Raw genomic sequence first — 12,539 nt, 5'->3', positions numbered from 1 at the left:
CTTCCCCCCATCACCCGCCTCCTGAGAACATTTCACTTTGGAGATTTTAACTCGAATTTTACAACAAAAAAATAAGCTTCCAATTAAATTGCACTTGGCTACCGGATCCATTCAGAAAGAATTGCCGGCGGGATTGCAGGAGCACATACCCGCGGTCCGAGAGCGAGCCCTCGGGAGCGCGCATGGTCATGCTCGCTCCCTGGCGGAGACCTCCCTCCCCCTCTCCACCCATTCCCCGGTTTGCAGAGTCCCCTCCGCCCCGCACTATCCCCTTGCCCAGCTCCATTGGCCGAGGTCGGTCTGCTCGAATTGGGCGGTACCACAGGAGTCCGAGCACTTCATTGGCCGGAGGAGCCTCGGGTTTTTTTTTGTGCAGCCCCTTTATAGGTTTTAACGGAGGAAGGAGGAGGGAGAGTGGAGCAGGGGAGGGGGGGAGGGAAAGGAGGAGGAGGAGGCACGGTGCTGGAGCGTGTCGGCGAGAGGTTCATGTCCAAAAAGGACACTGGAACCAGCGAGGGCGAGGAACATAACGAGAAGGCAAGGGGAGTGCGAGAGAGAGAGAGAGACACACACACGCAGAGACAGACAAACCAAAAGCAGAGGGAGGAGAGAGAGAGAACATCTCAAATCTCCACGTCCTGCAGCACTCAAGACTGTTGCACATCACAACTGGAGAGAATCAACAGGGAAAGTAACGTGTATGTGTCACCGAGAGCTTAAGGCTGCTGCAGAGATTCGATCCGATCTCATTTATTTATTTTTCTCTCTTCTTCCTTCACTAAGTGTCACCGAAGCTTCGCGTCGCTTCTCATCGTTTCTTGAGTCGACTTTTTTTATATAAAAAAACGGGAAATCCTCGGGGTTCCAAATGACAGCTTTTTTATTGAGAAGAAAAATTCAAACGGCCGCTGTCCGACTGCGGGGAGAAGGAACGGAAAAAAAGGAGAATGCTTTTATTTTAATGTTTTTTCCTGCTGTTTGGTCCGGAGTCACAGAGAGTGGGAGAGAAAACAGCTGCCTTGGATTTTGAGTGGAGGGAGAGAAAGAGGCGCAAACACACACAGATAGATATTCATCCAGACGCTGTGAGAGAGTGTGTGTGTGTGCAGCATGCAAAAATTCTGACCAGCTGCATCTCATGAAATTGGAAGGAACACATCGCAAGCATTGAAAGTGGAACATCGGCGGCGCCGCGGTTTGCGGATTTCACTTGAGGGCGAAAAGGCAGGGGGGAGAGAGAGAGAGAAAGGGGAATAAACGGGGGAAGAGAAGATTTTGTACCTTGTGTGCAGTTTCTAAAGAAAAGCCAGATCGCTGGGTGGCAGAGAGAAGACGGGGGGTGGAAAAAAAGTGTTCAGCAAGATTATCAATATACCCCACCTTCCTCGTCCTCCCCACCTCTGAAGGATTTATAATGCAAGATGGTGACCAGAGACTTTGCTCTTGTGGTCAAACTCAATAACAATTGGAAATGATTCTTGGAGTGAGGTCTATCGACGCTGCTGCATGCTTGTTTGTTTTGCGAGCTGTTAATCAACAGGTTTAACGCCCTGGGACTGAGAGGTGGGAGGGGGGGGGAATATATAAAATAACAAAAGAAAGTGAGGGGTGGTGGGGGAAGAGGGAGAGAGAAAAAAATAAACAGTGAAAGGAGGGGGGCAGGAGGAAAGGGACAAGTTCTGGGAATGTACCTGCACACTGTAATTTTTGCCTTATTGTGGACTGGAGCGCTGACCTTGAAGAATCTGAAATACACGATCCTGGAGGAGCAGGGACCCGGGACGGTGATCGGGAACATCGCCAAGGATGCGCGGCTGGCGAGCAGCAGCCCCGAGCAGCGGAAGGCGAACTTTCGGGTGCTGGAGAACTCGGCGCCGCACCTGCTGGACGTGGACCGGGAGAGCGGCTTGCTGTACACCAAGCAGCGGATCGACCGGGAGGCGGTGTGCAAGCGGGCGCCCAAGTGCCTGGTCTCGCTGGAGGTGTTCGCCAACGACAAGGTGCTCTGCATGATCAAGGTGGAGATCGTGGACATCAACGACAACGCGCCGAGCTTCGCGAGCGAGCGCATCGAGGTGGAGATCCCGGAGAACGCGGCGCCGGGCACGCGCATCCCGCTGGCCAGCGCGCGCGACCCGGACGCGGGCCCCTTCGGCCTGCAGGGCTACGAGCTGAGCGGGCCGGGCAGCGGGCCCTTCGGCCTGGAGGTCAAGTCCCGCGGCGACGGCACCAAGTTCCCCGAGCTGGTGATCCAGCGGCCGCTCGACCGCGAGCAGCAGCCGCGCCACGTGCTGCAGCTGACGGCGCTGGACGGCGGCGAGCCGCCCAAGTCGGGCACGGTGCAGGTCCGCCTCGAGGTGGTGGACACCAACGACAACAGCCCGGCGTTCGAGGAGCCGAGCCTGACGGTGGAGGTGAGCGAGGACACGCCGGCGGGAACCGTGCTGGCGCGGGTCAACGCCAGTGACCCGGATGAGGGCAGCAACGGCGAGGTGCTCTACTCCTTCAGCCCGTACGTGAGCGCGCGCGTGCGCGAGCTCTTCTCCATCGAGCCGCGCACCGGCGCGCTCCGGCTGCGCTCGCCGCTCGACTACGAGGAGAGCAGCATCTACGAGATCGACGTGCAGGCCCGCGACCTGGGCCCGAACTCCATCCCGGCCCACTGCAAGGTCTCCGTCCGCCTGCTCGACGTCAACGACAACGCGCCCGCCGTCAGCTTCGTGTCGGTCCACCAGGGCCCGGTGAGCGAGGCCGCGCCGCCGGGCACCGTCATCGCCCTGGTCAAGGTGACCGACCGCGACTTCGGCCGCAACGGCCAGCTGCAGTGCCGCGTGCTGGGCGCCAACTCGGCGCCGTTCCGCCTGGAGGAGAACTACGACAACTTCTACACGGTGCTGACCGAGCGGCCGCTCGACCGCGAGCTGGCCGAGCTCTACAACCTGACCATCGTGGCGCGCGACAACGGCAGCCCGCCGCTCAACGCCAGCCGCTCCTTCACCGTGCGGGTGGCGGACGAGAACGACAACGCGCCGCGCTTCACCAAGCCGGTGTACGTGCTGCAGGTGCCCGAGAACAACATCCCGGGCGAGTACCTGGGCTCGGTGCTGGCCCACGACCCGGACCTGGGCCAGAACGGCACCGTCTCCTACTCCATCGTGCCGTCGCGGGTCGGCGACGTCTCCGTCTACACCTACGTGTCCGTTAACCCGTCCAACGGCGCCATCTACGCGCTCCGCTCCTTCAACTACGAGCGCACCAAGTCGTTCGAGTTCAAGGTGCAGGCCAAGGACTCGGGCTCGCCGCCGCTCGAGAGTAACGCCACGGTCAGGGTCACCGTGCTGGACGTCAACGACAACGCGCCGGTCATCGTGCTGCCCGTGCTGCAGAACGACACCGCCGAGATCCACGTGCCCCGCAACGCCGGCCTCGGCTACGTCGTCGCGACCGTTCGGGCCGTCGACAGCGACTACGGCGAGAGCGGCCGCCTCTCCTACGAGATCGCCGAGGGCAACGAGCGGCACCTGTTCGACATGGACCCCAGCAGCGGCGAGATCCGCACCGCCCAGGCCGCCTGGGACGAGCAGGCCGCCAGCGCCGAGCTGGTCGTGCGGGTCAGCGACCACGGCAAGCCGTCCCTGTCGGCGGTCGCCCGCCTGGTGATCGTCGCCTACCTGGGCGCGGCGCCCGACGACGAGCACCGGCTGCGGCGGCAGCAGCGGCCCTGGGACATGTCGCTGCCGCTGATCGTCACCCTGAGCTCCATCTCGGTCATCCTGCTGGCCTCGATGGTCACCATCGCGGTCAAGTGCCGCAGGGAGAACAAGGAGATCCGCACCTACAACTGCCGCATCGCCGAGTACTCGCACCCTCACCTGGGGGGCAAGGGCAGCAAGAAGAAGAAGATCAGCAAGAACGACATCATGTTGGTGCAGAGCGAAGTCGAGGAGAGGGATGCCATGAACGTGGTGAGCAGCCCCTCGCTGGCCTCTTCTCCCGTTTATTTCGATTACCAGACCCGCCTGCCTCTCAGCTCCCCCCGCTCGGAAGTCATGTACCTGAAGCCCACCTCCAACAACCTGACCGTCCCCCAGGGCCATGGGCTCTGTCACACTTTCTCCGGACAGGGTTCCAACCCGAGCGACGGGACCTCGACGAGAATGTCACTGATTCAGGTAAAACGCACGTTCAGGGCGGCAGCACCCTACCTAGTACGAGCAAAGGTGGCTGGCACATGCTGGGATCTGGACCGAAAGCAGCCGACGCCGGAGATCTCCGCTGTGATCTCCAGCATTTGTTGCTGTTCAGTAAATGCTGGAGATCACAGCGGGTCGGGCAGCATCCATGGAGAGAGCAGACTGACGTTTCCAATCCTAGACTCGGATCAGGCAGCATCCAGGGGGAATCAATTACTCCCAACGTTAACTTGCTCTCTCACTATGGATGCTGCCTGACCCACAGTGATCCCCGGCACTTCTTGTTTTCACAACTCTAGTGTCATTCATGCTTTCGTTGCGTTAGACCTGTTGCTTTTGGAAAGTTATTGACCACATTGTGCCATGCGTCTTTAAGGCTTGGACATAGAGTTCTGTGCACTTAATATCGATCATGAGTCAATACTTTCATAATATAACGCGTTCCCTCGTGTGAATGTATTGACTCCGTTATTGATCTGCATCGGGGTTAATGACTAAAGTCGTATTGTGTAAGGTAGAAATTGGACCCATGAAATTCTGGACCGGGGGAATGTAAGGATCCCACATAAGCACGAGTCCAAATTTTCTTTTTATTTCCTTGATTGCTAAATGCACTCGAGTATGTCTGTTCTGTTGTTGCTAACGAAACAAAAAAACACTTCCACAAGTCAACCTTAAAACTGAACAGACTTTGATTTTATTGTTTGACTTTGAATCACATTGATTTTTTTTCAGAGGAAATGTATCTGTGGATGTAATCCACAGAACTTTTTATGGTTTCATTGAAGGAATGCAAGGCAACAATGCTTAATATAGATTGTGGGGAGAAAACACACCAAAATTATGCCTCATTTTAAATACGAATAAATGGCATTAACTTTTCAAAACAGTGATATTTTCTTTTGCTACAATCAAGCATTTAATTTTGTAATAATTTGGACATCTGCATCGCACAAATTTACTTTAGAAAAGCTTAAACCGTGGTCACTACTTTAAAACGTTTTGATTATCACAAAGGAACATTACCTGAGTGTATCAGTAATAAATGAGAGCAAATGTGATGTTTATGCTGTTATATTTAGCACAGCAAAATGTTTCTAATACTTATTTATTCTTGTATGTGGTTCAGCCAGATTTCAATGGCTACCTGTGACATCTAACATTTTAAAACACTCAAGTGGTGAATTCCACCACCTTTTATATTATAACCTCTGGAACCCAAGCATTAGTCGCAAGGCGGTGTTTATTCTCAATGCCAATTTCTTCTGGTAGGTTAGTGGTTCTGTTGGCTTGTTTGCTACTTTAAATTGCAGTTGAGAGCCAACTTCATTGGTGTGGGACTGGATTGACATACATGCTATACTGGATACAGGCGGCTGTTTTTCCTCCTTACAGGACTTGAGGTGAACTACTTGGGGTTTTACAGTAATTTAGCAACTTTGCAATCCCTTTCACTGCTACTCATAATTACACTTCTCACTGAAAGTTGTTTGCACTTGTCAATTGACAATAGAAACGTAACTGCAAATGGTGATGTTGATTATTCTGAAAAGGTGAAAGTTATCGTCCAGTAAATGTGGTTGGTTGATTGAAATGTCTCCTTGGAAGAGCTAAATGATTGCATGTGATCTCAGTTTAATTTACAGAAATATTCTCATTTTGTGCAATATGGCTTGTGAGTAAGAACAAGTCTTAAGATTTTCACATTGAAAAATAGATCAACTTTCCATTCTAAGTCCAGAATGCCTTGATTATTGTTGCACAGTGATTCTCTGATACCTTTCTGTCGGTGAATGGAGAAATTAGTTGTGGAATATCCTGTTACTATCACATGCCAAGACTTTTTTAAAAATAGGATTTGCTGGTAGCCTAAATTATTATCACATGAACAAATTTACCTTGAAGTCAGTATCCTTTAGATTTACGTGTAGGACACTCTCATGTACTTTCACCTATTCAAGTGATTGAATTAGACTGTTTTACAAAGTTTAAATCTCTCAATGATAAATCAATTTCTGAATTGCTACATAAAGCATTTTCAGTAATTATGTGAGGAATGAAAATGGCATAGCAAACCATTACAAATAGCCACATCTGCATTTATATAGTATCTTGTACAATATTAGGATCTCCCAAAGCACTGTGGAGTCAATGAAGCACTTTTTGAAATGCAGTCACTTGTGCAATGCAGATCTAGCAGCAGTCAATTTACACTGAACCATAGTCCCACTGGCAGCAATGAGACAATTATTTGATTATATAGAAGAATAGTTATACCTATTTTAAAAAGTTAATGAATGGATTTACATAATCAATACATAAAAAACACACTCATACAAATAGTTGATGTATAGTTTTACAAGTTTACAATTGATAACTGAGGTTGCGAGATACTTAGCGAATACAAAAGTTTAGAACTGTTGCATTGTCTATAGCTGGTTGGTGCAATTTAGAATGATCATATATTTCTCATTGCTTCCTCGTAAATCCATGATCATACTGAACACAGTTCTGCCAAATCAACATCACGTTTCAGCAGTACATTCAGCATACACACAGATAATGGTACTCTTGCCAGGAATAATTGAATATTTTCACTGTAGGTTTGGTGATAGAAAAAGCAGAATAAATATCACGATAACTTGTGACTTGTAGAAGTTTTATTTATAACAGAAAAGCATCATTTTTATTTTGGACAAACTCAGTGCAATACGAAATCAAATAAGGAAAGTAAAGGGCACAAGATCTGCTTCAATCAAATAACAGCTCAGGTGAAATCAATTAATTTAATGGAAAGTGTATAATTGACAAAACTGAATACATATATCCAAGAGGCCACCTGTAAACGTGTATCAGAAATAGATTAATCAGATAAATCCAGCACAGCTGTCATTTGCTAAGTCTTTCATATTTAGTCTATAATAGTGTAGGTGAGATACAGAAGTTAATTTCTGTTCAACATTTCAAATTAAACACTGGTGAATGTGTTGTAAGCACCATTTAATTGTGGTGCCTTTGTTGTGTTTGGTAGCAAACTGATATGTGACAATATAATGTGTATCTATGTTTACCTTATTCAGTTTGCAGATATTGAAAACATATGATCTGAATATAGAATGCTAATCTTCTCTTCTTTCCGAAACCAAGGTGAATGTATTATGCATAATATGACAGTGCCTGTCTGTGCATGATGTTTCTTGATATATCTCCAACATGAATCTTATCATATTAATTTATCAAAAAATATCTTCATAAGATCCTATGACTGGGTAAAAAATTAGTTATATTGCCATGTATGTTTTGGCATGTTTCCTTTTTTGCAGCAAAAGTGGCCAGGTTAACTCGAGTGCTTAAACCAACACGAGAGTAAAGCTCAGAGAGGCAACTTGAAGTCTCATCTCCATTAAGAGTTTCAAACCTTGTCCCCACTGTTAATTATTGCTACCCAAGTCACCGTGAATGCCTCAGTCAGTGTAAGACTACTTAAGCTCCCATGAGCTTCCATACCAAGAATCAATGACCATTTCTCCAGTCAATGTGAGACACCTATCAAGTCAGTATGTATCTTCAAAATCAGTCTGGAACACTGACCCCTACTCAATGTTAGATCCCCACTACCATTTTAAGATATCAAACATTGGTATGAGACAGACTTCATTAAGTGAGACACCCTTACTCATTACTCAGAGACCTTTGAGTGTCTTTGGGACCCTTAACACTCAACTCCCAGTCAGAGACCATTCCGTAGTGAAAGATCCTTTTGTAAGAATGAAACTGTTGCATCATTGTGAAACTTCCGAGCAGGTGAGATTCCTTAAAGGCTTTGTGTACCTGGTCATTGTGAGGTTACCCTATTCACTATGAAATTGACCCTTTACTGTGAGTCACCAGTGAATGAGAGACCTGCAATCAATATGAGAGCCCTAATCAGTCTGAGCTCTAGGCCACTGAAACACACCTCAGGCATTTGAGATTCTTCCGGTCAGTTTGAACTCCCCTCTGCTAATGAGAAAGACTTCCACCCATCAAGGCAAGTTGTTATGACCCCCCTGTTTTTCAAGTGAGGCTATCCACTTAGTTTAGCCTCAGCCACTCAGCGAGAGTCGAAGTGATAGACCTGTCAGCGTGAAATACACAATACTTGTCAATGGCAATTCCATGTAAGCAACCGACTTCTTAGTAAATGTGAGACACCCCATCTCCGGTCAGTGAGAAACTTCTCTGTCAGTGCACAGCATTGTGCACTCTTGACTTTCTACACCCACTTGCATTTTTTGTCTTCCCTTCAGAGGTCTAAGCCCCAAACTTGATACCCTTTTTCACCTCATTGGAAGTAATTCTGAAATCTACCACTGCTGTTTTAATTATTCTTTGATTTGACACCATCTTTTCCTAATTATATATTTTTGAAGTGTCTTTACTTTCATTACATGTGTGGTACTATGTAAATGCATGTTATTGTCATTCTATATCACATTCCACTTTAACATACTCGTTTTAGCTTCTTGTAACTTATGATGTCCTCTTGTGAATGGGTGTGCACAGCAATGCATTTGCTAACCTATGTTTCAACACACTGACCTAACAGTTCAATGATTTTAATTGGCATTTAAATTGTTTTTGCTTCAGTAGCTAATGTTGCTGGGATAAATCTGCAGAATGTTCTGTTAGGGTTACACACATTATCTTAGTATCTCGAGCAGTTCATCACTGTCATCAACCATGATATCAAGTAGCACTTGCACAGCAGTAACCTGCTCACTGATGCTTAGTTTGAGTTCCACCAGGGCCTCAAAGCTCCTGACCCCATTACAGTCTTGATCCAAATGTGAACCAAAGAGCTGAACTCCAGAAGTAAGGTGAGAGTGACTGCCCATGACATTGAGGTAGCATTTGACTGAGTTTGGCATCAAGAATCACATGCAAAATTGAAATAAAACACCCTGATTTCCATTTATTTCAATTTTGCATGTGTTTCTTGATGCCAAATTCAGTCAAATACTACCTCAATGTCATACCTAATGCAGAGGATGATCTAATACCTAATGTCATGCCTAATGCATAGGAAGTCATACTTAATGCAGAGGAAGATGGACATTGTTGGAAGTCAGTTATTTCAGTCTCAGGGCATACCTGCTGATGTTTGTCAAGCTAGTGTCCCCAGGCCAACAAGCTTCAACTGCTTCATCAACTACCATTCCACTCCCCCCCCTCCCCAAAAACAGACATCAGCAGTGGAGATGTTCTGTAAAGATTGCATAATGTTCAACATCATTCTTGACTCCTCACGTAGTGAAGCAATCCATGTCCATATGCAGGAAGACCTGGACAACATCCAAGCTTGAGCTGAAATGTGCACAACTATCTGTCAATGACTAACTCCAGTAAGACAGAATCTAGTGATTTACATTTGACATTCAGTAACCTTAGCATAAACATCCTGCAGACTACCATTGACAGAAATCTAACTGGTCTAGCCATGTGAATGCTGTGACAATACACACAAATCGGAGGGTTGGAATATGCAATGGATAATTTAACACTCAACTCCCCAAAGTTCGTCCACATTCAGAACTGCCGCTTCACAAAGACTCTAGAAGCTTAACACTGTCCAAGACAAGACAGTCTGCTGGATTGGCAGCCCATCCAGCACCTTAAACATTTATTCTCTCCATCACTAATGCAAATTGGTAGCAATGTGCACAATAAACAAAGTGCACTGCAGCAAATCACCAATGTCCCTTCAAATACTCCTTCCAAACCTGCAACATCTCTGATCAAGAAGGACAAGAGCATCAGAGCAGTATCACCTGCAACTTCCCCCTCAAGTTACACATCATCCTAACTTGGAACTATACTGCCATTTCTTCATTTTAACAGGGGCAAAATCTTGGAGTTCAACACTAGATGGACCTCAGCAATGTCCAAATCTCTTGAATGAAATTTAAAATAGTCTGTTAAAACAATTTTTTTCATAAAAGAGAAGTAATCAGCCTAATTATTCATACTTTCCTTTCAAATTAGCGTGGGAAATTTTGTCGCCTCAAGGTGGAAAATGTTGGCCCAGGAACTAAATTTCTTTCCCTCACTTATCTTTTTCATGCAGAAACAAGGCCCATCCACTTGCTCCCAAAAATCCACCTTAACCTTAATCTCAGAAGATGCTGTACCAACATGACTTGTTTAGTTTATCACACAATTAATCCACAGGATTCCTCATAGTCAGATTATAAATTTATTGCAGATTCTTTGGCAGCTTTGTGCTTTTGAACTATTCCCAGCAGGTGTGAGCTCTAACTGTTCATATTGGTTTAATAACAGCTTGTTAACGTCATTCAAAGAATTTATTTGATTGGTCTCAGTTCAGACTCAAATTTAGACCTCTGTAGCAATGCTCAAAGGTAGTTCACTGCAACCCCACTAGGAATGGTCAAAAGTATCCTAACCCGTTTGTTCATATATTTATATGTGTTGTTTTCATTTAAAGTTTTCAGAAGCAAATTTAAGGGTGTTTGGTGTGGGATCTTATCATATCTGTGCTGCATAGTTTCAACTTTCAAATGCTTGTAAGAAAGGAAAATTTGATTTTCCATCAGATACAACATGGTTGTGACAATGAAAATATATTAATGTTGGCATGTTAGAAGTATTTTTACTTTACCTGGCTGAATGTGATTAAGCTACAAATCTTCAACCAGACATTAATACCCAATAAAACACAATATTTATATAAATTTCTGTATCAACATGGATGTAGTAAGCTTGAAGCATGGAAACATGAGAACACATCCAAACATCTAAGAAGGTCTAAGAGGGTGAGGTAACCACAGAAACTGCATAAACGTTTCAAATTGGCTCTTAGGTATGAATACAAGTAAAGTGTACAATTTAATTGCTGTTATAAAGATGTGGTTACAGGATGTCCAAGACTGGGAACTGAATATTCAAGAATATTTGTCATTAGGAAGGATAAGAACAAGGGCAAAGGAGGTCACTTCATGCTTTGAATAAGAGATGTGATCAATACATGAGGGAAAGAGAATCTTGGATTGAAGAATCAAGATCTAGAACCAGTTTGGATGGAGTTAAGAGATACCAAGGGGCAGAAATCATTGGTTGGAGATGTCTGTAAGCCATTATCTGGGATTGGTGATATTGGTCATAATAAAAATCAGGATTTAAAGTTTTTGTGAAGATCTGTAGTCTGGGAACTGGTTTGTTTCGTTGTTGATCGGCTCACCGAGCTAATAGGTCTGTTGGCAGATATTTCATCCTCTTTCTAGGTGACATCATCAGTACTGTGTTGCTTCCTGTGTCACCTAGAAAGGGGTCAAAATATCTGCTTACAAGCCCACTAGCTTGGCAAGCAGATTATCAATGAATCCAAAAATCAGGATATTGGAGATGTGTGTAACATGAATAATATAGTAATAGTTTACATGTAGACATGGTAAGCTTAACCAGCATATTATGGAGGATGAATTCCTGGTGTATAGATGAGATTGGTTTCTGGAGCAGTATTAGGGATTGGACTAGTTGAGAATTGATGGACTGAAAGTGATATCCTTTATTCTGAAACTAATGTCTTAAATCTAGCAAAAGAAACTGAAGATTGACTGCACCTCTTCACCCTTCTTCTCGCAAGGATTCCAGTCCAATCTCCCAGTTTTTCCATCTCTGCCACATCTGTTCTGATGATGCCACCTTTCACTGGCAGCTTCCAACATGACCTCTTTTTTCCCTCAACTGGTGACTCCCCCGCCAACACATCTCCCTGTCGCAGCCATGTCTTGTGTGTGTCTTATTTACTTTGCTCTTTGTAGAGAGGACCTATTCTCTCTCTTTCACATCCTAATTTACACCTATTGCATGTTGCATCTCTTTTTGTCTTACACCACCATTAATAACTCCCACATTGTTTTTTTACACTGGAACTCTACACCATTTGTCCCCTTACTCCTCCTTATCATTGTCAAAACAATATAAAAATAATTTTTCAAAAATGTTCAGTCCTGAATAAGACTGTTTCTGTCTCCACAGATGTTGCCAGACATGCTGATTTTATCAAGAATTCTCTGTCTTAGATTGCCAAATCCTCAAAATTTTGCAATTAAACTATTAAGTATAAGACACAGATTGGCTATGGTGGGCTGCGAAAATGCACAAAAAAGATTTGTCAGTAGACAAGCAATGTTTGGTCTTTAAAGAGCTATTTGGTAGTTTTTAACAAATGTACATTCTTCAGCCTCACAAAAAACCATGTTGTGGGGGTTCCGGTATTGGACTGTGGTGAACAAAGTCAGAAGTCGACACCAGGTCCTAATAGGTTTATTTGTAATCACAAGC

At 45.5% G+C, this 12,539-nt stretch overlaps 1 protein-coding gene across 2 annotated transcripts in view; it reads left to right on the top strand.

Annotated features, from left to right (window-relative positions):
• Positions 1-1,619: 1,619 nt before the first annotated feature.
• The window catches only part of LOC132816350 (protocadherin-17-like), a 126,100-nt gene continuing 115,180 nt past the window's right edge, over positions 1,620-12,539 (top strand). For both annotated transcript variants that reach the window (XM_060825803.1, XM_060825804.1), the window contains exon 1: positions 1,620-4,172. In XM_060825803.1, coding sequence (XP_060681786.1) covers positions 1,686-4,172 — 2,487 coding nt within the window. In that variant the 5' untranslated portion in view covers positions 1,620-1,685. The remainder of the gene's footprint in view (positions 4,173-12,539) is intronic.

Source organism: Hemiscyllium ocellatum, chromosome 6 (genome assembly GCF_020745735.1).
Source record: "Hemiscyllium ocellatum isolate sHemOce1 chromosome 6, sHemOce1.pat.X.cur, whole genome shotgun sequence".
NCBI classification, from domain to species: domain Eukaryota; kingdom Metazoa; phylum Chordata; class Chondrichthyes; order Orectolobiformes; family Hemiscylliidae; genus Hemiscyllium; species Hemiscyllium ocellatum.
Note: the sequence above shows the minus strand (reverse complement) of the source record. Positions and strands in the feature narration are given on the sequence as shown.